This window comes from Astatotilapia calliptera, chromosome 3, assembly GCF_964374335.1.
Source record: "Astatotilapia calliptera chromosome 3, fAstCal68.1, whole genome shotgun sequence".
Classification (NCBI taxonomy): domain Eukaryota; kingdom Metazoa; phylum Chordata; class Actinopteri; order Cichliformes; family Cichlidae; genus Astatotilapia; species Astatotilapia calliptera.
Window position 1 is genome coordinate 62873682 of NC_137424.1, and position 26604 is coordinate 62900285.

Consider the following 26604-nt stretch of genomic DNA (forward strand, 5'->3'; position numbering starts at 1 on the left):
TTGGATCACATTTTTATTTCTCCCTGATATCCGATCCAGTAACTTAGGTCAAGATCAGACTGATAGCAATACTGTATATTGGATCAGTCAATTTCTAGTAGCTACCATCACAGTCTTGCAGAGAATCACATCAACCACTATTCCTTAAATATTTAGGTGATGAATTATTAGTTGAAGGTGTGGGAAACGGGGAGACCAGGAAGGCAACTCAATAGAAATGAGCCTCCCAAATCATTTGTGCAAGATGACCCCAAATCAGTTGACAGTCACTCGGTGAGGCAATGGCCTTTTTAATTATTTTGTTGTTATTTTATACTTTTTAAAATTAAGCTAAAAAAGAGGTGCTCAAATGAGGAAGAAAAAACGAGAACAGAATATTTAGGACTGCCAGGACCTTCAGTTTACGCAGTGTTGTCTTTGACTGTTGTTTATGATGCTGAACACAAGGCCCAAAAGATGAAGTCATGTCGAGTAATTTGTGATTTTCTGAAGGTATTTGTACACTGTTATGACCTACATGTTGAAAATATGTGCTTATACTCTAATGGGTGTGTAATATATCTAGAAGCTGGTCCACTGAAATAAGTCAGGTGCAGTGGTTAATGTGTTTTTCTTGTTTGTTTCAAGCTTATATACTTGATATTTGACTTTCTTTTAGAAATATAAATATTCAGCTTTAGGCATGATAATAAAGTGACTCGTCCTATGACCTTCCCCATGTTGATAATCCAAAGCTAGAATGATGCTATTGATTGAGACAGAGAGAGAGAGAGGGAGAGAGAGAGGCAGACTGAGGCTCAAATGTTATTTATCAGTTACAATGATCTAAGTGGGGATTCAAAATTCAATTCATGAGTCAAATAATATTTTTATCATATCTTTATTCTGTCTTTATTTACTGATTCCTTTGATATTACTCAAAGGTCACTAGGTGGCGCATGGCGCTAAGGAGAAATGGAAACCCCCTTAGATGCAAGTCAAGCTGTAAACAAGCTCATGTCATATTCATCTTTCTTTTAAAATACTGGCAACATAACCCTCATAAAGGCACCATCCAGATCACTGTGCTTCATGTACAAAATCCTTATCATCTCTCACAGAAATCCTTAAAGCAGTCCAGTCATATTTACCTTTTAAAACTGATGATAACATCATTGCATCATTAAAGTGTCTCTGCTAATGTTAGGATATTTTCAATGGGCTAATGTTAGTGCTGAAACAATGGGGTCAAATGTAAACGTAGCCATAATAGAGCTTTGCTCTGAATATTAACACCTACTCTTTAGGAGAATGTCGGAGGCATAAACCTGTATGCACATGTAAATATAACTCTGGTAACTCTGGCAACACTGTAGATCACAACTGATTTAATTCAGTGCTATGAATCCAGAATAAAAAAGTGAATGTGAAATGACTACATGTTGTGTTGAAGGCAGCACTAGTGTGACTTTCTGGTTATAAATGGAATTACTGAGGTTTAACCCATATAACAGCAGCTTTGAAACTATTTAGAGTTGTTTCAAGTCTGTTTTTGTGTCTGATGCAAAAACATCACTGAGCTCGATGTTTATCTCTGTGTGAGACTGTGAGAACACAGCTCTGTTGTCCCACCAGTTTAATATCTGTACAACTACACGGTGCAAAATATTTATTTAGTCAGTGCTTTCTTATTGGTGAGGATTTCCAATGACTTAAAGCAACTTGAGCTTTCCTATAGTGCTTCATGAAAAGCTTTTAGTATTACTGTGACTGACTAAGCCATCACTGGTATAATGTAAGTATAACAAAGGTGAATGTTAAAAAGCTACAAATAGATTTGAAAACTTCAGTCTGTGTTCTCTTTCACCTACCACAGCAACAGCTCTGCTTCTCTATTTACAATCTTTACATAGTTGATTCACAAAGGTCATACAGGAAGCATCTATTGGTTGGTCTCCGGCAAGACATCATGGAGGTCAGAGCTCTGTGCATCAGACTGTGTAAGTACTGCCTCAGTTTATACATTAAAATTAAACTATAAAGAGTTCCTTAAGTTTAACAATGTTGTTAAAAGGCTGTGATGATTTAAAGCTTTCATGTAGCAGAAACCTTTGGTGACACCTTAGAAATGTAATAAGGAATAGCAACTGTAACTCTAAGAGTTGGCATGTTTGACATCTTTTGGTAACAATTTTTTCTCTTTTCAGTGATAATTGTGCTGATCCTGCAGTGTGCACATGATCAGAAAGTTGGTGGGTAATATCTGTGTACTTGTTATCATTTTGCTATAAGTGGAAAATATGATTTATTTAAACATAAAAAAGAACATTTTAGTCAATCACCACCTCTACTGGGTTTAGTCACATTTTATTGCATATTTTATTGGCTATCATAGTTTTCATTTTGGGTTTTTTATTGTAAAACTAAAACCCAGGAGTTTGTTAATTTATTAATAAACTGAATCCCTTTTTGTTTTTTTGGTCATTTTTTCTCAGATGCAGTTTCTCTTCATATTGTTCCAAACAAATCCCAGTTTTTTGAATATGAGTCAGCCAGCTTTTACTGTGGGGAGATCTCTCATGGACATGTGTTATACAAGATGGGAGAGGAAGTAAAGCAATGCAGCAAAACCAGTAAGAAAACAACAGGTTCAGAGTGTACAATTAATCCTCTTCATGCACTTGACAGTGGAGAATACTGGTGTGGGACAGCAGGAGGGAAGAGAAGCAACAATATCGGCATCACTGTCACTGGTATGATTGAAAAAAGGCAGTAATATTTTGTCACAAACAAACACAAGTTCAATATTTTATAAATTTAACTCACTTGTTGTTCAGCTGGTTCTGTGATCCTGGAGAGTCCTGCTGTTCCTGTGATGGAGGGAGATGCTGTGACTCTACGCTGCAGAAACAAGATCCTTTCCTCCAGCATCGCAGCTGATTTCTATAAATATGGGTGTCACATAGGGAGCAGCTCAAGAGGAAACTTGACCATCAACAGAGTTTACAAGTCTGATGAAGGACTTTACAAGTGCAAAATCTCAGGAGGTGGAGAATCCCCAGAGAGCTGGCTGTCTGTCTCTGCGCCATGTCTCACAGGTGAGAAACAGCAATTTTTCAAAATATTTATACGTATGTGTGAAACAAATATTTTAAGATGCTATTTTCTTCCTGAAAAAAACTTTAAGCACAGCTGTTGAGTCTGTTTTTCCTTTGTTTCTGTTCTGTTGCTGTAACTGAGGTTTCCTTTAACCTCAGTTATTTAAGAATGTTATTTGAATCTTCTAGAGAACTTGACTGCAAGATTTGTAACATTTTAAACAATGTGCAAGTGCGAAGAAGTTAATTACCATTTCACTGTACAGCTTCCACACCCTGGATAATTGCTACTATTTTACTGACCACTCTGATTATTGTGGTGATGGGACTCTATCTCTTCTGCAAAGATTGGTACAGAGGTAAAAAAAAAAAAAAATCAAATAAATTTCTAATGTTTCTTGAGTTTCTTTAAGTTCTGTTGTTGCAGTAATTTTTCCTTTTTCCCCCCTTTTTTTTTACTACTGGTCAATGGCATATGGTTCAGGCCCAACTGAAGATCAAACAGGACAGAACACAAACAGTAAGAAATCTACTATTAGGGGGCACTAGCCAGCCTCCATTTATTAGGATCACATAAAAAGTCTGTGAAAATACTCAGTCATCCAGGTCATCATAGTCTAAGAAGCTTGGAAAGAAAAGCTTTCCGTTTTCCAAGGTGTAAAAATGGCTGTAGGTCACAATCAGCCAAGGTTTCAGGTGAGCTCATTGTGAAACATAGCCCCACCCTATCATGTGATTTCCTGAGGTCAGATGTCTTTAAACACTATGCAAGTGTGAAGAAGTTAAAGAAGTTAAAGACAAAACTCCTAAACAGAAACTTAACAATGTGGTGTATGCTGTACAGTGCAGCAAGGAATGCCCAGACCTCTACATTGGAGAGACCAAACAGCCACTTCACAAGCGCATGGCACAACACAGAAGAGCCACCTCCACAGGACAAGACTCAGCAGTCCATCTGCATCTTAAGGATAAAGGACACTCTTTTGAGGATGCCAATGTTCACATTTTGGACAGAGAGGACAGATGGTTTGAAAGAGGAGTGAAAGAAGCCATCTATGTCCACTGTGAGCGACCATCTTTGAACAGAGGCGGTGGTTTACGACACCAACTCTCTGCCATCTATAATCCAGTTTTGAGATCCCTTCCCAGACGCCTGAACGCCCACTCACATCCTGGGCCATCTGATCTCAGGAAATCACATGATAGAGTGGGGCCAGGTTTCACAACGAGCTCACTCGAAACCCTGGATGATTGTGAAGCTTCTTCAGATCATGACAGATTCAGATTGTGACCTACACCTATTTCACTCATGTGACTAAGTTGAAGATCATTAGGGGGTCCTTTGGCCCTCTTGGGGGAAACTCCCACAGGGCTTAAATCTGGGACTCTCCACCATTTGACCTTAGAACTGAAGAAACTACTTCAAGCAACTTAAAGAAGTCCAGACGCTTTTCTTTCTAAGCCCCTTAGATCACATAAAAAGCTATTAAAACCCAACCTAAGTTTTGGGGGATTTTTAGACCTTTAAGAAATACTGTGGAATCTGATGGTACACGTTTTCATTATTAATGATCAGATAGGCATCACTTTTTAACAAGGCATGTTTGAATGTTCACTTCCTGGACTTACACCTCAGATAAAGTATCTTATATGAAGGTCATGAGTTTGCTGATAAAAGTGAGAATGGTTGTGCTTGTTTTATAACCCGAGGCATGCCTTCAGCCTCCATTAGAACTAATGTAAATTAGAAATATTTTTTTAGATTATATACATGAAAATTATTACTTAAAAAGCCCACAAGTTAAAAAACAAACAAAACAAAAACACAAAAACATGAACTTATTTCATTTCATTTTGCATAAATGGACGATGGTTTTTATTTATTTACTTATTTTAATAACTGTGAAGGAGAAATACACCCTTTTCAATTCCATTTGTTTTTAAAGTACCAAATCACAGCAATAGTCACCCGAGGTACTTTATATTTGTAATGTAAAGACCTAAAGTAATACACCGGAAACTCAACAAATTTAAATGATTAAATTTCGCTTTTTTGTGAATCTCTAAATCAAGTACAGTGTGTAGTATTTAGTATTGAGTGTTTAGTCGTGTGTTTAGGAATTGTACATAGCTTACAGCTAGCTTGTGCTTTTCCTGTTAGCAGTGAGGTTATGTTTCCTAATTTGGAATATCAGAAAACATGACATTAGTTCTGTTAAATACAAGAAAAGGCAGACATGGGTCGTCATCACGAATTTTACTATGGTTATCTGCTCCCTCACTCCCACTGTTTGCCTCCATCAGATGAAGCTGAATTGTGTCCTAATCCAGTTTATGATTCTTTGGGCCAGGGTGGCACTCAACCTCTTGGTAAGATTCATTGTGATATTACAGTATATTTCTGTTTGGGTAATAATGTGACAGAAACGCAATAAGTCATAACATTTAGTAAAATCTGCTGTCTCCCCTGGAAAAACCTAAGTCATCAGTAACACTCATCTTTCAACCCTTCATTATCTTTATAGCTGCTTTAATTTCTTCCTTACTAATCCGCTGTACTTGCTGATTCACTAACTCTCCTCGATCCCCCCCCCCTCGCTCATGCTCTTTCATTTGCTAACCCCTTCTTTTTTTTTTTTCTTTTTTTTTTTTGCCTGTCCCGTTTGGCTCTTTTGCCATCAGAATTGTTGTCTAAAGGCAAAGAAAGATGCCCAACGGATTTACTTTACCAAATTGACCATCCCAGCCTTGCCGTAATGGTCCATTTGATTCACCTTTTATTGTTTATTTTATTTTCACTTACTGAATATGGGACAGACTTTACTGGGGGAAAGAAGGGGAGAAAGAAAGAGGGAAAGAGAAACAGCTGAGAAGAGGGATGGGGGAGAAGGGCAAAAACCAAAAACCAACAGAGTGAGCAGAAAAAGAAAAGAAAAAAAATGCATATATCAGTCACCTGGGTCACCTGCTGAGAAAGAAAAAAGAAAACAAGCAGAAGAGAACAAGAGTAATAGAATAAACAACATCACAGTGATATATGGGAATATGACAGTAAATACTAAATATTACACATTATTGTGCAGCACATAAGATCAACACAACACAGTGTGCTTTGAGGTAGGAGCCAAAAAGGGTGTAGTTTGTGGGTGTGATCACCCGTGGTACACCTGTGAGCATGGACGCGCTTGTTTTTTGTTTTTTAAAAGGTTCCTTCATGTAATGATCTGCTAGAGGTTAACCCCTTCTATTGAATTCTTACCTACACTTATTCATTCCGCCATTAAGTCTCATCGTCTTCTTTCGTCTGTCCACCAAACACTTTCTTGACCCTGACAGAACATGTTTCAGCACAGTCATTTTCATAATTTCACAAAACCATCCTTCTAACAAAAACGTTTACTTCCAAACACTGCAAATACATTACTATTTTGATGCTATCATAGTATTTCTACCACACTGTGGTGGCATCTGCTATCTTTTGTGCTGTGGTCTGCTGGAGTGGTGGAATGGCAGAGAGGGACATGGGGAAACTCAACAAACTGGTCAGAAGGGCCAGCTCTGTCCTGGACTGTCCGCTGAAGTTTATTGAGCAGGTTGGGGAGTAAAGGATGTTATCTAAGCTGACATCCATCATGGACAACACCTCCCACCCCCTGCATGAAACTGTACGAGCACTGAGCAGCTTGTTCAGCAGTAGACTTTTACACCCACAGTGTAGGAAGGAGCGCTACCGCAGGTCATTATTACCAGCAGCTGTCAGACTGTAACACAGCTTAACATTCTTTTGGTCAGCTTCCTCATCAGCTGTTTAATTATTCTCTATACACTGTATATTTCATCCACCCCCCCCCCCCCCCCACACACACACACACACACACACCACCACACACACACACACACACACACACACTCTCTCGTGTACATAGCCCTGTACATATTTTATTTGTTTGTGTTTCAGTTGCTTTTGTATATAGGACTACCTTGTGTCTTTTTTCTATTTTTTCTTTATTCCTTTCACTGTAACAGTAACTGTAACACCCAAATTTTCATTCGTAGGATAATAAAGGTTTATTCTATTCTAGTCTATCAATAGTATCACATTGTTGCTGGTTTTGCTACATAGGTATTGTTACATGTCTTGCCTCTGTTGATTACCACATCATATACATTTCAGTTTGACATTATTCAGCTAAAATCCAAAACTGTTATTTGAATTCCCTTAATAATGTTATAATTAATTATGTTGTAATTACATTGTTCTCCCTGTTTATTGCATCTATTATCACAATTTGAACAATGTTATTTCAGAGATATGATGAAAAGTGTTGCTGATAACTGTTTGAATTACATACAAATTTGTTAACCAACATATTCAATTCTATCTCTCTTCAAAGCAGAAACAGTGAAATCTGCTGTTCCATACAAACCTTCACAAGATATCTACCAACCTGTGGCAGAGGAACCTTTCTATTCTACAATTAAAAAACATGCCCATCACTGAGTGAGACTGAAAACAAGGAAGTAACTTAGAAACATCCCGTATTGTTTATTGTGTATCATTTTGCAGTCAGTTAAAATCTGTGTATTGTGTATTCGTAAGTGCTTACTGTATTACAGGTCTCTGTATAATGATACGTAAAGAATTCACAATGATTAGAAATGTGAAAACAAATTTACTTCAGATTTGGTGTCAATTCACAAATGAATTGAATTAAATTGAGTTCCAAATGTTAAGGTGATTGCATTAGATAATAGCTCAATCATCTGGACTTTATTTGTTTTGAGCTTTCTTTCTCAGTTACAAATGAGGCCCAGTGGAGTAAAGGCATAAAAAAGAAATAGTCATGTTTCCAACCTTGTTAGCATGGTCCAACTATAAACATGGTTATGGATAAAATAATTCATGTATTGCTAATGATATATTTCACAAATCAGCTATTAATGTCATTATAACTTAATATAATGAATGAAGTACTATGATTTTATTCTGTGTGGATTTTTGTGCCCCCTGCATCCAAGTACTGTGTGTGTAGGTGTGTGTCTGTGTACTTCATGAGGACATAGCATTTGGTCTTCAGAAAACAAAACCCTCCATCCTCATAATTTTGAAGTCATTTTTGAGGTTCAAGGCTCCCTTCGTTGACTTTCTGTCAATTTTAGGATACACTTTTTAAAGATTTAATTAATTAATTTTATGATCATGATTCTGAATGGGCTGACGCCGCTGCATCAGTCTGACAATATTCATGGTCACACTCTTATCAGGTCATCCAATGAAATGATCCTAAATAATCCAAGATCTAGACTTAGAAAAAACTGACGTTAAAAACTGAGGTGGCCACTTCATGTTAGAACTGCCCAAACTGATTCTACAGTACTTTTAACTGTTTCTTCTTAGTCTTTGATTCAAGCTAAAGCGGCCTCACGGTGCAGAGATAGTCTCTCACTAAGAGAACCAAGGTTACACCGTAACCGTACGATCTCGTAATGTTTTTTCTTCTCATCATTATTATTATTTCTTTACTTGTTCAACATAGGTGTTATCCATGGACATGTAGTGTTTTATTTTATTTTCGTTTAATCATTAAATAAAGGAATTGAAAAATAAACAGGATCTTTGTTTCAGATACAGTTTCTTTTTATATCATTCCAAACAGATTACAGTTCTTTGAATACAGTAACAATAACATTTTATTGTGAAGGGGTCCTTTATTGTGCATAAAATGGAAAACAGACTGCTGCAGCAAAATTAATAGGTCAACACCAGCAGGATCATCCTGCATCATTAAATATATTTGTACAATTGACAGTGGAGTGTACTGAGACTGAAGGAGGAAAAAGAAGCAACATTATCAACAACTCTGCCACTTGGACCTTTGCAGAAAGAACATTATTTTATGATTAACCCTAATAAAAGTTAATATCAATTAAATACCAAATGCAGACTTGATGTACTGAACTACTGATGTTCAAAGTGACTTTGCTCACTGAGGGTATGGCCAGATACCGCTGGTTTAAGAGCAGCATTAATGTACAGTCAGTTAGTCTTGACTATATATATTCAGTATCTGTGAATATTTCAGATACAGTGTAGAAGTGGATGATCTGATTGTTTACATCTATTTATTTCATCCAAAAAATTATAATTTTTTAGCTTAGTTCAAAAAATGAATCCAACAAATCCATCTGCTGAAATTGTGACTTAGTTATAACTATAGTGAACAGTAAACATCATCACTGATGTTACTGTAGTTACCCGTCTTGGTGTCTTTTTAACACAAGACGAATGTGGACTGTCCTCTAGATCCATAACTAGATTTTAGGCCTGTGTGACACTAAACTGTGATTAAAACCTATTATAACACTGGCATTGTTATTAAGCAATATTAGAAACATTCCCAAGTACTTTGCAACAATCTAAGGCAAATAAGTGTTTTATTAAGTAAAAATAAAGTATTAGGTAAACTGATTTAATTCCACCTGTTGTCATAGCAGAACCAGGAACCATCGCAGAATTGCCCACAGCTTGTGTATTTCCTACTATGCCCAAGCCATAGCAGAAAATCACTGACTGATGCAACAGATGCTCTGAAAGCTAATGTTTAAAATCAAAAGCAAAAACAAAATAAATAGTTTAGTTACTTTTTTTCCCTTGCCCTTCCTTTATGCCTCACAGTGAGCAGAGAGAGAACTGACTGATGACATAAGCAAGAGTGAAAACAATGAAGTCATCCAGGTTTATCCAGCTTGTACTTGAACAAGCTGTACAGTACGTTTTCATATCAGGTTTAGTGTGCATGTCTATAAATTGATATAGCTCGTGTGTATTCAGTTAGGTACAAGTGCAAGCCAGACCCATGTGGTTCTTAGTATATATAAAGTTTGAATACTAACAAAAGCACACATTTGTTATTTAGATGTTTTTTTTTTACAAGTGTATAATTGCTGTTACAAGCAAGCTGCTCTCAAAGGCAGTTACTGTGGTCAACCCCTAATCTTAAGGTGTTTTTAAACTGTTCTTTTTTTTCAAAACAGAAACACCAAGTTTGTGGTCAGCAGTCAAATATACCTGTGAAGCACGACTCTGTGCATGTCTGTAACTGAAATGTGGTTGAAGTGAAAAAGTGGTGTGTTGTTTACGGCTGCGGCTACATCTATTCAATAAAGCCAAATAAAATAAGAAGCCTTTCTATATTTGTTGGATCAGACTGTATGAAAACAGAAGACAGGAGCTGAGTGGGTGTTAGTGATGTTATAATACAGAAGACAAGTGAGGTGGTGCACAAATGGTGGTTATTTTTTGTGCAGAATATAAAATCTGATTTGAAGCAGAGTGTTTACATCTTAAGGATGAATGCTGACTTCTGTTTCCTACAAAGACACACACACACACATATCACTGATCACATCACATGCTCATAGAGACACACACATCAGATGTTCTCTGTTGCAGACACACATGACACGTGTTCACATGTGAGTGTTTTATCTGTTGCATGATTAATGAGATGTTTGTGTGACCATAGAGTTAATAAAAGGCTGTAGGGGAGGCTGGCTCTTGGGAGTTGTCTGGGATCAGGTGAGGAGCTTGTAGCTCCAAGACTCTGGTCCTATCAGCTCCCCTTGCAAGTTAAAATGAATGGAGCTCTGTCTTGCTTTGTTCATGGGAATAAGTCTAAACCAGCGGGGCCTGCGAAACACAGACCTAACAGCCAGCATTCGGCTGACTCTCTCCCACTACACTTTCATTCAGAATTTAGTCTATCAGAAGTAGCAACAACAACATGAACACCACACAGAGCTCCGCAATGCTAAAGCTTTTTTTTTTTTTTTAGATGTTTTGGTGGTGACGGGTAAACTGTTAAAGATCACAGATCAGTAGTTGAGAAAAAACCTTTGCTCTGCTCCCATCTAATGGTTGTTGGTGGTATTGCTATGCAAGGTGACCAGAAAAGTTATAAAACGGCATCTATAGTCTTATTAAATCTGCATACAAAACTGTGAAACTGTGAGTGTGTGTCTGTGGGCGTGTGGCAAAGTTTTATCTATTGACACTGTAATTTTCCAGCTCAAACTGTCCTCTACAGCAAAGATAGGACTTGAGGAATGAAAGGAAAATATAAACATGTGTACTGTCCCCTTTTCAGATTTGGTAACAGGGCAGAGGTCATATCATACTGGATGCTCTGTGACTGTTTTTATCTTTAAATGAGTAATGCATGTTACTCATTTTACTAATTCATGAAAACACTATTTACACTACAAGTCAATAATTTGGACACACTTTCTCATTTAATGGTTTTTCTTTAATTTTAATACTTTCAACATTGTAGATACAAACCTAATATGTTAAGCTAGATATATGGAATTATGTAGCAAAGAAAAAAAATTACATAATTCTAAATATGCCTTATAACATAGACTCCTCAAAGTAGTCACTGTTTGCTTTGTTGACTGCATTGAAAACCCTTGACCTTCTCTCAATGAGCTTCATGATTTATTTACCTGCTTCACAGGTGTGCCTTTTCAGGGATCTTGTGTGGAATTTCTCGCCTTCTTAATGGGCTGGGACCACCATGTTGTGCAGAAGCCAGGTTTGCACACAGCTGACAGCCCTATTTGACAAATGAAATGGCCTGTATTTGTATAGCGCTTTAATTAATTAAATTAATTATTAATTAATTTAGTCCCTAAGGACCCCAAAGCGCTTTACACAACCGGTCATCCACCCATTCACACACTGGTGATAGCAAGCTACATTGTAGCCACAGCCACCCTGGGGCGCACTGACAGAGGCGAGGCTGCCGGACACTGGTGCCACCAGGTCCTCTGACCACCACCAGTAGGCAACGGGTGAAGTGTCTTGCACAAGGACACAACGACCGAGACTGTCCAAGCAGGGGCTCGAACCGGCAACCTTCCGATTACAAGGCGAACTCCCAACTCTTGAGCCGCGATCGCAATTATTATTATTATTATTGCCATATTATGAATTATGAATATATTTTATGACAAGAATCAATCAGCTAAGATGAGAGAAATGACAGTTCATCATTACTTTAAGAACTGAAGTTTAGGCAGTCTTAAAAATTGCTATTTTTAATTAATTTAATATTTCCTCAAGTGGAGTCGCAAAAACCATCAAGCATCATAACGATACTGGCTCACACAAGGACTGCCCCAGGAAAGGAAGACCAAGAGTCACCTTTGCTGCTTAGAATAAATTCATCAGTCACCAGCCTCAGCAAGCACAGGTTAAAAGCACCTGAGATTAGAGCCCAGATACAGTAAATGCCACACAGAGTTCCAGTAGCAGATACATCTGCTCTGTTCAGAGCAGACTGTGTCAATTAGACCTTTATGGTCAAATTGCTGCTAAAAAAATCACTACAAAGGAAAAGCAACAAGCAGAATTAAATTTTGTTGCCAAGAAACACAATTACAATGGAATTCTGTGCTTTGTCTGGTGAGTCCAAATTTGAGAAGTTTGGTTTCACCTGTCTTTGTAAATTGACTGGTTACATGACTTACTCTACTTGAACTTTCAAAGCACCATTTCCATCAAGAGTTGTTAACATACTGCATCACAGTATGGTGTGGCAGCTGCACTAAGGCAGATAGAGTAAGGCTTCAGAGTGTAGTCAAGGTAGCACAGGAGATCATCAGCTGCCCTCTCCCCTCCCTGATGGACATTTATTCCTCCCGTTGCCTCAGCAGATCAGCAAACATCATCAAAGACAGCTCCCACCCTGGTTTTGACCTGTTCAACCTGCTTCCCTCAGGGAAGTGCTGCAGGTGTATCAGCAAAAAGACCCATGGCAAATAGATTCTTCCCTGAACTCACACATACACCGACAACACAGTTCCGCAATTGATTTTCTGCTATCCAAGGACTTTGCTCTATACAGAGACAACTACTATCACCACATTGCAATATTTAATTTATGTGCAATAATCCAGACTTTAAATATATAACCTGATTGGATATTTGTACATCTGCTATTTTTTGAGTACTTTTCATATTTTTTTTGTATATGTGCTGCAGAACTGTGCACCTCATCCCATGTATTTTCCCACATGTCTTCACTGATTAGGAGATGCTCTGTAGCTCATTGTACATGTGTATAGTGACAATACAATGCATTCTATTCTATTCTATACAGCATACCTCATTTACCGATGTACAACAGGACTTTTTTTTTAATGTTTAAGTGCTTACTATCCAACATTCACAGACATTAATACTCAAATTATTAGTATTAATTAGTATCTTGTCAGAATATTTGGCATGCAGACTGGAACAGCCAGGGATCTCACTAACCCGAGCTACAACCACCAGTTATGATACTCCTATTGAGGCTGTTGCAATGTCACAAACAATAAAACAGTGGATGATGAATCCGTCCAAGTAATGAGAATCCAAATGTCAGCTGATAATTGTCCAGTTACGTATTGTCAGATAGTATATTAAGTACAATTTATTCAAGTATTTAAGAAAACCTCCTTTTTTATCTGCAGAAACTCTGCTAAAGCTACACTTTACTTTTACTTTTTTAAAATTTAAATGTTCCTTTTAGGATGATTTTGGCCATCTAAGTTGGCTGTGGTCACCTGGCTGTTTTTTTTTTGTGTCTGTTTGTTTTAGGACCATTTTCAAATGCCTGTTAATATACTCTGTGCTGTGTTTGTGGACACACGTGTGAGCTGTGACTTTGTGTTTCCAAATATATTTAACTTGCAATGTGTATTTAAGAAAATCTGCAATGCTGGTTGATGGATAGTGGATTCAAAGGTGCTCAGTTTCAACCTCCTGTATATTGTCTTTAGGGTTATTGTTTAGTGTGTTTGGCTGTTAGCAAAAGGATGGTGGTTTGAGCCCAACCAGGAATGATGTCATTACATTTTTGACACATTTCACTGTGTGTTGTTCTTGTATAACTATGCATGTAAAATGAAAAGTCTTGATTCTTGAAACTGTTGCAAATGTATTTGGGGAGTTCCTTTCTCCAGGCTCAAAATACAGGGAGGAGAAAATTTAAACCTCCTGTTATGTTCATTTCTCAGGTGCATTTCTTATGAAGTATAATAATAGCATCTAGGTTGTCTCTCTCCCATCTGACAGTGCTCATCTCTTTACAATTTTTCGGCAGTCCTTGCCAAAGTGGGTTAAAATGACTTCCAGACCCGGCCAGGATGAGGACCCAAAAAGCCATCCAAATCCATGCAAATAGATTTTATTCAGCTCGTTCCATTCTTCTCCCAAAATATGTACAATGTCTTTTTAAATGAGTCTTTTTGAGAATGATTTTGTGTATTGAGTTGGACATGACCAGCTCGAAAGCTGACTTGATGTCACATGTGTCACTGTGAAAATATGTGAAATAAACCATTTTCATTTTATTACACTTGCACTTGAAGTTTCATAATAAAACAAAACAAAATGGGTCACTTTAACCTACAACAGTACAAGGAGGTTAAATCCAAAATGCTAATTATTTACTAACAACTGCCACATACAATTTAGTAATAATTGTACTGATATTTAATGCAAGTAATTTGCTTGATATTAAAATGAACTGACTATACCTGTTTTGAAAACAGGAAACATTTTATTAATAACCTGTAAAACCAAGCACACCAACCAGCACTTTTTGGGGAATGTGCTCACTTTCGTTTTAGCTTTTTTTAGTCTGTGTCATTTATGTTAAATAAAAAAAAATAAATGTGACTTTAGGCTGTATTGCTGTCAGCAGGAGTCAACAGTAACGTATTTTTCGGCCTATAAGGCACACTGAAAATACTTTTTCTCAAAAATTGACAGTGCGCCTTATGTATGAATTTTGGTTGTGCTTACTGACCTCAGAACGATTTTATATAGTACACAGCGCTCAAATCTGTTAAAAAAGGTTTTAGTATGACTTTGGTAAGCTACAAAGCTGCACCGCTTGATGGATTGTCAGAGCATACGGCTACTGTAGTCAGGAGCCTCGCCGAGTAAAACTTCCTGTAAATAATGTTGATTGTGTGTGTATAAAGACCCCCAAATGGCACCTGTTAAGAGACATGTTTATGAACTGGATTTCAAACTCAAGGCTATCAGTCACGCAGTTGACGGAACAGAGCAGCTGCAAGAGAATCAATCAGAATCTCGTTTCATCTCGTTTCCTTCGGGTTCCTTTTGGCTTCCTACACCTGGTCTGATAACTCCCTACTATTCCTAGGTCCAAACGATGAAGACCTTAAAGAGCTGGCTTTGAGAGATTTGGAAAAGATTCATGGCAAGAAGGTCAGGGATCTCTGCACAGGGGTCATAGTGAAGAAGTGGAGCTTGGATCCTTATAGTTTGGGTGCCTTTGCTTTATTCACACCCTACCAACACTTAGAATATGCTGAAGAGCTCTTTAAAAGTGAGGGCAAGGTGCACTTTGCTGGTGAGCACACAGCCTTCCCTCATGGTTGGATCGAGACATCAATGAAATCAGCAATCAGGGCGGCTATCAACATTAACAACGCTGCAGGCAAAGAGTCAGTCAGAAGCACAGCACGAGAGGAACTCTAATGGAACGACTGCAGCGTATAGATGATTTGAACCAGATGAACAGTCAGCTCAGACAAAGATCTGTGATTATTTGGTGATGCTGAATTGACTGTATTTCTTAAACTTCTATTTATATAAAAGAACATTGCAGGTACACTGTTTATTTACTTCATGTTTTTAAAATTTCCATTGGTGCTTGTTTGTAATTTTATTACAACTTAGTTAGTTAAACTTGGTGATAATTACTAAGAAATGAAATTGAACCTTTTTTGTCTCTATGACTTCAGTCAGCACCTTATAATGTTTTATTTTAGTGTATGTATAATTACATTCTTCTATATTGTTCTTCTATATTTCATATATATTGTATATTTTTGTACTCAAATATGTACTCAAAAGTCTTTAAATTAAAGTCTAAATTATCCTCTATGTGGTCTTGAGAGGCTGCATTTGTCACGGACTCAGCTCTGGAGGACTCGGGGTCCATGAGAAGTGTGGACTATTATCATTGTTGTTGTTGTTGTTATTGTTATTAGTTGGTGTGTGCATGTGTCTTTAGTTGTTTTCTGTGGCCAAGTTACAGGCACCTTCAGACCTGGTGGGTGTGGCCCTGCTAGGGGACTGGCCACACACGAAGCCTTGCCGCACACCTGCTGCTGATCTGGGCTTGTCGGGGGAGCTATTTAGAAGAGCGATGGAGCTTCCTCTGGCGCGGGAGCATTACGTGTGTATCCCCTCGATTGTATGTGTCCTGACTGCTGCTTCTATTGTGTCCCCAGGCGAGGTGTGGAGTGCCAGACAGCAGGAAGTATGAGGAGTGCTGAGACACGGGAGCGGAGAGCACAAAGACACGGACTTGTCAGGGAAGACACAACACGGGAGTCAGGGGAGAGCACGGGCATTTATTGTTATTTTCCATTCACTGTAAATAAATGCACTGCTGATATTCAGAGCTCTGCGCCTGGGTCCTTCTTCCTCACTTCCCCACGGTTGGCCATCGTCAACCGTGACAGCATTACCCAAAACACTGTGACAATCATTTTTACAGAATAATTCTGGAACAAGAAATGTCTTGTTTTGATATGTACACATATCTACACAACTGTATGAGATTCTATAATTTGATATAACTGTATGCCTCAGAATAGATATGGAACTATCAAAGTACAAGAAAACCTTCTGTCCACAATGCCATTGCCCAATCTGGTCTCACAGCAGTTTATGAAATATTTGTCAATCCATCTCAATTTCCAGTCCTGCTACATCCTTCAGGATCGTACATACAATGTATTGTATGATACATTGGATTTCATTGCATAAGCATATTGCTTTTAGTGCCAATAAAATATCAGACATATGTATTCACTGTAAACTGTCTTTAACTTTATTTTATAGCCAGAAAGAAGAAAAGAACCAACAAACAAAACATAAAAAAGAAAAATAAACAAAATAAGACACAGTGTAATGTTTTATGACACAGAGTAGGAAGCAGAGTAGGACTGTTGTGAAACGTGCTCCCATTACTATAAATCTATTCAATTTTAAACCAGAGGCATGCGGCAACTTTTATAGAAAGGTAAGCAGAGATTATTTGCGCACGTAGTGAATGCACTTTAGAGGGAGGGGGCGCTCTAAAGACTCTTCCTTTTGACTTATGTGCAGCTATGCTGTCATGCCTCGAGCAGAACTGAAGTGAGACTGGTATGTAGGTAATACAGCTGATGTTTTGTTTTTAAAATAAAAAAAAGAAAATGGAGTTGGCTGTTTGTGGGCAATTTGATCAGAGACAGTAACCAAGACCCAAGTTGAGATGTTTGCTGACTGAGGACAAATGTGTTGCATTTAGAGCTGTAATCAGAGAAAAGGATTCTCACATATGTTTGTTTATGATCAAACGTGCTACATCGTGGCCATGCTGATATCATCTTTTGTGGATTTAGTTCTGCAATCACACAGGTCCTGGGTATAAAAATAGGCATATTTTTCGAATAGCTTCATCCCACATATATAAATGCTGTTTTAGTCAGATTTAGTTGTTATGGGTTTTTAGAAACAGTGATATCAACACATCTCCATTATTGTATTACAGAACAGGGTTGTGTCTTATCATGGTAACCTCAACGTTATCCCTGCGTTTTCTTTACTTCAAAGGTGGTCCACTTCTTACCAGGGGTATATCCTTATGCTAAGTTATCCTTCAATCCTAAACTACTCTGGAGCAGGTTATGTTTGCCATTAGCGATCAACAGATATCCAATTACCACCTACTGACCAATTTCTCTGGAAAACAGCATAGCTCTGTGCATGGATAGTACGAGGGACTGAATTTTATAATAACATCTGAAGACTTTGTTTGTTACCAATGAGCATCAATAATAACTATGTAGATTCCTAAATTTTATTGTTTTATAAACATTATTACATCATCTCACAACAGTGCTGTTGGGACACATTTTCATGTCAACCTGTCTGGTTATTAGCTTGCCAAGTTAACCCTGCAAGTTGGTAACTTAGGGATTTACTAACTTAGGGTTAGTGAATCTAATTATTCTTATCCTTATTCGTATTCTTCTTCTTATTATTATTATTATTACTTCAAATTTGGTGATGGCATTTCTACTACTCAGATCTTAAGTTGCTTATTAGTTTTAGTACAAATAAATGTATGTTAGCATGCTAATACATAAATGTATAAAGTAAACATCATTAAAAAATAAATGCATATTAAATGATTAAAAGTATTAAACGCAGCATTATTCGGTCTTTGTTGTCTCTTTCATAGTGAAGTGAAACACTGCTGGTAACTTGAAGGCAACAACTTCTTTGAAAGTTCTTTTTAAAGGTCTAGCATTGCTTTAAGTGCAGAAAGAAGCCACACAGGAAAACACCCCTGCTCATTGCTTTTACATTTGTCACGTGCCGACACAGTCAACAGCACGGCATCATGGAGGTCAGAGCTATGTGCATCAAATTATGTAAGTACCACGTCTATTTCCACATAAAAACTAAACTACAGTAGTTATGAGATGTTATGATACCTTTGCCAGCAGCTGTGGGAGCCAACAAGAGGTTTTTTGTAATCTCTAACTATTTTTTTTTGTCTCCTTAGTGATCCTGCTGTGTACACATTACCAGGAAGTTGGTGTGTATCATACATTTGCTTGTTGATATGAATGATGTTTACTCTTTTTCTGCTTCGGGGAGCAGACAATGTATGAAAAGTATGGAAAATATATGTTCTGTGGTGTTTCTAGCGAACCTGCACATTTGGTACATGTAATCAGTCGGAGTCATGAGTCACTTCTTCAGTTAATTTGCTTTCATTTACTCAAGTGTTATTTTTTTCATTGTTTAACCACAGCAGTTTTGGTACAAGTCTAAACTGTACCTTTCTTTTTTTTTCTTTTTCTCAGATGCAGTTTCTCTTCGTATCGCTCCAAACAGATTGCAGTTCTTTGAATATGAATCAGTGATATTTTACTGTGAGGATGCTGTTTATTGGGAAGTTGTGCATAATTCCAAAGGGAAAATAAACTCATGCAGTCACAACAACCAGGGAAAAGCAGGATCATTGTGCATAATAAAAAGTGTGTATCCAGACGACGGTGGAGAACGCTGGTGTGAGACTAAAGGAGCAAACAGAAGCGACAGCATCAACATTACTGTTACTGGTAAGTTTGCACCGGGACAACATTTTGTTTCAAACTTAGTTTAAATAAATTTCACAGCAACTAAATCTCAGATTCTTGTCATTCAGCTGGATCTGTGGTCCTGGAGAGTCCTGCTGTTCCTGTGATGCAGGGTGAAGCTGTGACTCTTCGCTGCAGAAACAAAACTGCTTCCTCCAACTTCACCTCTAATTTTTATAAAGATGGATCTCATGTTCACAGCAGCTCCACAGGAGACATGATAATCCACAGAGTTTCAAAGTCAGATGAGGGACTTTACACATGCAACATCTCAGGAGGTGGACAGTCACCGGACAGCTGGCTCAGTGTCACAGGTAAGACCCTGAAGAGGTCATATCTTTTTTTCTTTCTTTTTTAATGGCAGTACTATTACAACTGCATCACTTTGTAATTCTGAGCTAAGTCATGTGGAGGAACCGTGTATGGTATCTTTTGTGTTACATTTTAATATAAGGTTGGTGCAGACGTGTGATGTAATTGAAATGTAGACACATTTTCAATCATTGATTTTTAAGCAAAGCCGTTGAATCTATTCGTGTTTTAGAAATATTAGGAAATATAAAAAATAAATATTATGAAATGTGCAAAATATACCTTCTGATAATCAAATGTGAAGTAAGGTTTGTGGGGTTTTTTTTTTCAGTTTTGAATGCAGATATGTCTAATTTTAAACAGTGTTGCAGTATAAAGAAGTATAAATGAAAATTTAGGGTTTATTAAATATTTAATTAAATATTTATTTAATTAATTTTTTAATTAATTTAATATTAAATATTTATTAAATTTAGGGTTGTTTATGTTCCCCTTACAATTTTAACTCTTTAACATTCAACAACTCATTCAGAAAGTCTCAACGAGACGTCATGTGCCACATCTTGGATCATTGCCACTATTTCATTGAGTGCTCTGTTGTTGGTGGTGGGACTGCATCACTTTGGTAAATGTCGCCAGGGCGGAGGTAAAAAAAAACAAAACAACAACAACAAAAAAAACCTTTCACATAATTTTGTGTTCATGTTTTTTGGTTTGCTACAAACAATACAGTTCTGTTCATTCAGAAGTATATTATTTTAGGCACTAGAAAGACAGAATCACTGCAGTGTAACAATTGTTACAGAGAAAATGTGCTAATTTAAAGTTTATTCAAAAAAAGAGAAAAGAAAATATCACTTTCTCTTTCTCCTAGCCATGTACTGATAAATTTGGGGGCGCGGGGGGATTGTTTTTTTTTGTTGTTGTTGTTTATTTTTTTGTTTTTCCCCTCTTCTACTGCAGTGTCACTCTGTCAGTCAACAAATGTAGATGATTCTCACTCATTCGAGGATCAAACAGGTAAGAAAACAAACACTGTTTCAATATTATTGTAATAGTAATAGTAAAACACTGGTTTAATATCTAGAATAAAACTGAAATTTCCTATTAGAGGTTTGTTTTAAGGAATTAAAGTGACTTAAGCTAAATTCACATGGGGCAACCTAAATGATTTAGAAATAGTCGTTGCATGTTCTTTTTTCCCCCCCAGTTTCAACAGAAGCCAGTACAGGGAATGCAGTGAAAGAAACATATGCTGTTGTAAGAAAAAACAGAGGTAATTTATGTTGTATCTTTTGTTTGTTTTCTTTTCTATGCTTGTGTTTTCTCTCTTAATATTTATTTTCTTGTGTGGTAATGTCTGGATCTAATTTATTTATTAATTCATTTTGGACAATATCTATTTTTTTATGGCTATATAATGATACATTTTTGTTTACTTTCTTCTGTTTCAGCATCGCTCTGTCTGTCAGCAAAGGAAGATAGTTTGATCGAGGATCAAACAGGTCAGAACACACAATGTTTTTAGTATTATTGTATAAAGAAATAAAAACTTACTCAGTGAAACCAATTCAGGGATTACCACCACAGCGGGCAGCAACCTATTAAATGTACAGTCACCTGAACAACAGAAGTACTGAACTCTCAGTGTACCCAGCTTCTCCTGAAATGCTGTAAAATCCTGCAGAAAGCCGTATGTTACAGTGTCCTTTCCCACCAACTAATCCAACTCACCACCAGGTGGTGATCAGTTGAGAGCTCAGCTCTTTCTCTCATTACCCACGTTTCCAGACAATACAGACCCAAATCTGATCATGACTGAAAAATTGATCATGAGTCTCGACCTGGATCTGCAAATTATGAAATCCCTTATGCTAGAGCATGGTGTTTTTTTTATGGGCAAACTGTGATTTGCACAGAAGTTCATGAACAAAACACCACTCTGGTTCAGAGTGAGTCACAGTCATGCCTCTCCAGATCTCATTGCCCACACAAGAACTGATGTCTGTCAGTAGGACAATAGAATTGCCAGGTGGAGAAGCAACTTCAAGAAGGTACTGAAACAAGAAGACACCCTCTGATAATCAGTAAGGCAGAAGGATAAAAAGAATACTCTGCTCTCCACATTGACTTTCACTGAAGACAACTACATAGTGGAACAGAGGAACAGAGCCAAGCACATCTTTCAGGAGACTGGTTACAAACCCCAAACTGTGCATTGGCACACTAGTTCAGGCTCTTTCACCACCAGAGAGTTAAAATTCCATAGCCCCTTAACCATGGACCACCAGGGGCACTGCCCTTTACCGCCTCCCAACATAAATTACACCCGATCCCTAAGACATCTCCTACAGGTGGTGTGCCATTTGAGCTAATACATTTTCTTCTCATCAAAGTGGAACTGCCAGGCTAATAGAAAGCAGAAACGCCATTAGAGATTCACCTTTTTTGTTAGCCTTGTTAGCAGCACCTTGCATATAGCGAAATAAATGTTTTATGAAATAAACATTTTGGCTAACAACTGATTTAATTCCATCTGTTGCTGAAGCAGAACCGGGACCCATCACAAGAATGCCCTCAACATGTATCAACCAACCTGTATCAGCAGATCCCTTCTATTCTATAATATCATAGGTAAGATTGGCAATAATAGTTCCTGATTTGTCACATTCAGATAATGCGCAATGGTCAGTAAATACTAATAAACATAGATAACGAATCTATCTATATCTATATAGAGATATATCTCTATATCTATATAGAGATATATCTCTATATCTATATAGAGATATATCTCTATATCTATATAGAGATATATCTCTATATCTATATAGAGATATATCTCTATATCTATATAGAGATATATCTCTATATCTATATAGAGATATATCTCTATATCTATATAGAGATATATCTCTATATCTATATAGAGATATATCTCGATAGATCGATAGATCGATAGATCGATAGATCGATCGATCGATAGATCGATAGATCGATAGATCGATAGATCGATAGATCGATAGATCGATAGATAGATAGATAGATAGATAGATAGATAGATCGATAGATAGATAGATCGATAGATAGATCGATAGATAGATCGATAGATAGATCGATAGATAGATCGATAGATAGATCGATAGATAGATCGATAGATAGATAGATAGATAGATAGATAGATAGATAGATAGATAGATAGATAGATATATATATATATATATATCTATCTATATATATATACATATACACACACACACACACACACACACACACACACACACAGTGGAATCCCGACTTATGAAATTAATTAGTTCCCGAAGGTCTTTCCTAAGTTTTCGTAATGGGCTGAAATATTGCCGTTAAGTGCCTTCGTAACTTGAATTTTTTGATATATGGGAAATTCGTAAGCTGGGATTCCACTGTATATCTTTGTGAGGTTTCATCCTTTCAGAAGTCATGTGTAAAATGATCCTATCATAATACAAATGCAGAATTAATGCTTGACCCACCAGAGACAATAAGAATGCTAATGTTTCAGGTCAAATATATTCATTCTGTTTTAAGTTAAACATTGGTGTGTAATATGCACCAAAGCAATTTCTTTCCATCATTAAAAGTAAAGAAAGAAAATAAATGTATAAAATATTCTTTTTTGTAATTTCTGTGTGTCCTACAGGTTGCTGAGAGAGCTGAATAAAGACATAATTTCAACTAACAGAGAGTAAAAACAACCTAGAATTATACTGTATTGTTTTTTTTGTAACTGAAGAAGTTGTACACATTGTACACTGAGTTTGGTTTGCATGTCTATAAACTGTTATAGCTTGTGTGCATTCAGTTAAATAGACCCATGTGGTTCAAAGTACGTAGAACGTTCAGTTACCAAGACAGACACTGTTCTGCTTTTCTCTACGTTTACATCTAATTAAAGCTAACTTGTGGCTTCTGCTTTCTCTTTTCACATATGTATGGTTGCAGCTCACAGGCACTCACTGTGGTGAACTGCTAATCTGAGTGTTGCGTTGCCTTTTCCAAAACAGCTGCGTGGTCAAGAGTAAAATATGATTTTGTAGTTTGATATAAAGCATATCTTTAATTAAAGTGTGGTTTAGTACACAGACAGAATAAGTTGTAGCTTGTTTTGTCTTCCAGAACTGTGATAACCTCAGCTGTTCAATAAAGCCAAAGGTGAGACTATCTGCATGGCCAGTGTTAGACTGTGTCTGAAAACAAAATTTAGAAGCTGAAAGAGAGTTAATGAAACCATGAAAAGCCAAGAAAGGAATTTGATTTTGATGGTGGAAGGTGGTGCTCAGTGCCTCTGGGCCTGATCTTAAGTAATTACAGTAAACATTTGACAATCTGTTACTGTTAATTTACTTTTAGTTACTCTTAATTATTACATCACAATTTTCCACCCCCACATCATGATTGATTTTCACATGAAAAAAAGGAAATGGCTCACAAAAGACCAGATTGGGTCATAATGAAAAAGCTTATATTTGACACATTGATGCTGTAGACAAGGGGAGTTAACAGAACACAAAGTGACATTACAGAGATGCATTTCTTTAAAGTAGCAGCAGAAAATGAGAATATGTAAGTGAATTTAAAGGGTATCCAAAATGTGCCTGAGTAAATTTGCGATGTTTGCCGTGCTTAAAAAAACGCTTCCATTTCCATCATTTCAGTGCCAGTCTGCTACAATGACCAATATATTAATGGCCCTGTCATACTTTCCCTGTTGGTAGATGAGATGTTTTAAAATAGGTTTTTAATTCTTTTACAAATAATTTTTATTTGTAAATGTGGGGGTGGGATGCTAAGTAATTTGTCGTGTGCAAACTGGAATGGCTGGTTTAAAAAACTAGAACTTTTTAAAAAAATTTAAATTAGACTGGATTATATTTTAAATGTATCAGTATTAAGAAGCTAACATGAACATGTGGGTGGTTTATGTTCCTTCTCTAATATCGTTTTTTTTTTTCTTTTTATTCAAACCGTCATTTAGATATATTAGATAGAGATTCTCAAAATGTGGACTTCTGGTCTGGGTCTGCCTCTTCTGGCTGTCAAATGGTGGAGCAAAGACACCAATCGTTTGACAGCCAAGAAAGATAGGTGTACTGTTACCATCATTCATTCACAGTCAACGTCCAGACAATATTGACCAGTGCATCTCACACTGCTGGGCTGTCTGTATGAGAGTGTTCCCTTTGAACAAGAATCCAGTATTTTTAAAAGATTTTGCTTCCAGTTGCCCACAATTTGAAGCAAGTCAACATCCCAGCCATTGTTATATAAAGATGAACCTCCAAATCCACCTCTAAACGCCACATTGTTTCAGAACGTGGGTGCAACCCCTGGCCCTCACTAACACTACCATATGTGGGTTTGCACTAGTACAGTTAGCATTACTGGAAACATCTGCCATGTCAATGTAACAGCCTGGAATGGTGCTGCCTATGACTCTTTCTTGGACAGCTTCCACTGTGATGGTTACTGGACTCAGGTGGGTTGGTTCTGTTCTCATATTGTTCCCCTGCCACTAAGAGAACACCTTGGATGGTTCAGTAGAGAGAGAGTTTATTCCCCCGGCTTCTATCTATATGGTGAGCCAAGGGTGTGAGTCTTTCCTTGGCTGTTTCTAAGACCTTAGGTTTAGACAGCTTTCTGTATTTCTTGTTGTTCTGCAGCTCTCATAGTTGTATTTGCAGTCTTACAAGCTGTAAAAATCCAAAACTACAGTATTGTAGCATCCCTCTGACAGAAGACAGAGACGATTGGTATTGTGTTTACTGGCTGTTTATTAATACCAGTAACACAGGCTACTGTAGACCATAGCCAATGCCAAAACAACAGGAAAACTAACTTGTAAACCAGTCCGTTACAGTATATTAGACAATGCCTCCAAGATATAAGTATGAAACTGTTTGCTTGATCCACCAGAAACAATTACCACCTGACCTCAGAAATGTCCATGCCAAAAGGTTGATTCTGTCCATTTTAACCCACTTTGGCACATCAGTATGAACAAACAGCATGTAAGATCGCTGATTACAGGAACCACCTGAGATTCAGCCTCAGATGCAGACAAAATGTCAGGGTTCCTGTGTCGTTGACCCCGTGTTTTCAGTTTAGTCATGTTCTACTTTTAGTTTCCATATATACACGTCCTGTTTTATTATGTCAGCCCTTTGTCAGTCTCTGTGCATTGTGTTCTAGTTTCCTTCTGTTCACAGTCTTCTCATTGATGTTGTCATTGCCGTGTGTTCAGTTCAGTCAGCCATCTCCTGCTGTCTTCATTCGTAAATTACAATAAACACCCTTAACCCTCACCACTAGTCCTGCGTTTGGGTCCCTCTTCTCCACATCCACACAGCAACCCCTGACACAAAAGAGGATTACTCATAAAAGTCTAAAGGGTCTTGGTATGATTACCATGACCAGAATTAGCCTTTTGGGATTTATTCACTGGATGACTGAACATGTATCATGACAAAAATTGAAACTGCTCTATGAAGTGAATAGTAGTATATAATATGCATCACAAATAATGGTTTCTACCCTTTTTAATTTTTTATTCTCTTACAGGTTACAAAGAGACTGAAGACAGTCACATCTGAGAGAGTGACCCAGATAACCCAGATCTTTTACATATTGTTTTTGTAACTGAACAAGCTGTGCATTTTCAGCTTCAGTGTGCATCTCTATAAGTTGATATAGCTTGTGTATGTTCCATTCGGTACAGCTGGATGCTAGAGCCAATTCATTGTGAACACATAAAATTTGAATGTTAACAAAAGCAGCCATCTGTCAGTTTATAGGCTGAACTTAAAACAACTTGTTCCATATGCTTCGTCCTATTACAAGTGTATGAATGCTGTTACAAGAAAAGAGCTTTAAAAAGGACTCACTGAGGTTGTCCACTAATCAGAAACATCAACTTTGTGGTCAGCAGTGAAATATACCTGCATAGCCTGAG

At 37.3% G+C, this 26604-nt stretch overlaps 1 protein-coding gene and 1 long non-coding RNA gene across 2 annotated transcripts; both read left to right on the forward strand.

Annotated features, from left to right (window-relative positions):
• Positions 1–2751: 2751 nt before the first annotated feature.
• Positions 2752–8686, forward strand: LOC113015380 (uncharacterized). Its single transcript, XR_013903576.1, has 4 exons — positions 2752–3077; positions 3344–3597; positions 5382–5447; positions 7472–8686. It is a non-coding gene; the product is annotated as an uncharacterized LOC113015380 (long non-coding RNA).
• A 9742-nt stretch (positions 8687–18428) lies between these two features.
• Positions 18429–23741, forward strand: LOC113019639 (uncharacterized). Its single transcript, XM_080293467.1, has 10 exons — positions 18429–18590; positions 18725–18757; positions 19029–19286; positions 19373–19618; positions 20149–20262; positions 20580–20636; positions 20827–20892; positions 21071–21121; positions 22168–22250; positions 23296–23741. The coding sequence occupies exons 1-9, from the start codon at positions 18560–18562 to the stop codon at positions 22248–22250; spliced, it is 939 nt and encodes a 312-aa protein (XP_080149593.1). The 5' UTR covers positions 18429–18559; the 3' UTR covers positions 23296–23741.
• Positions 23742–26604: the final 2863 nt, after the last annotated feature.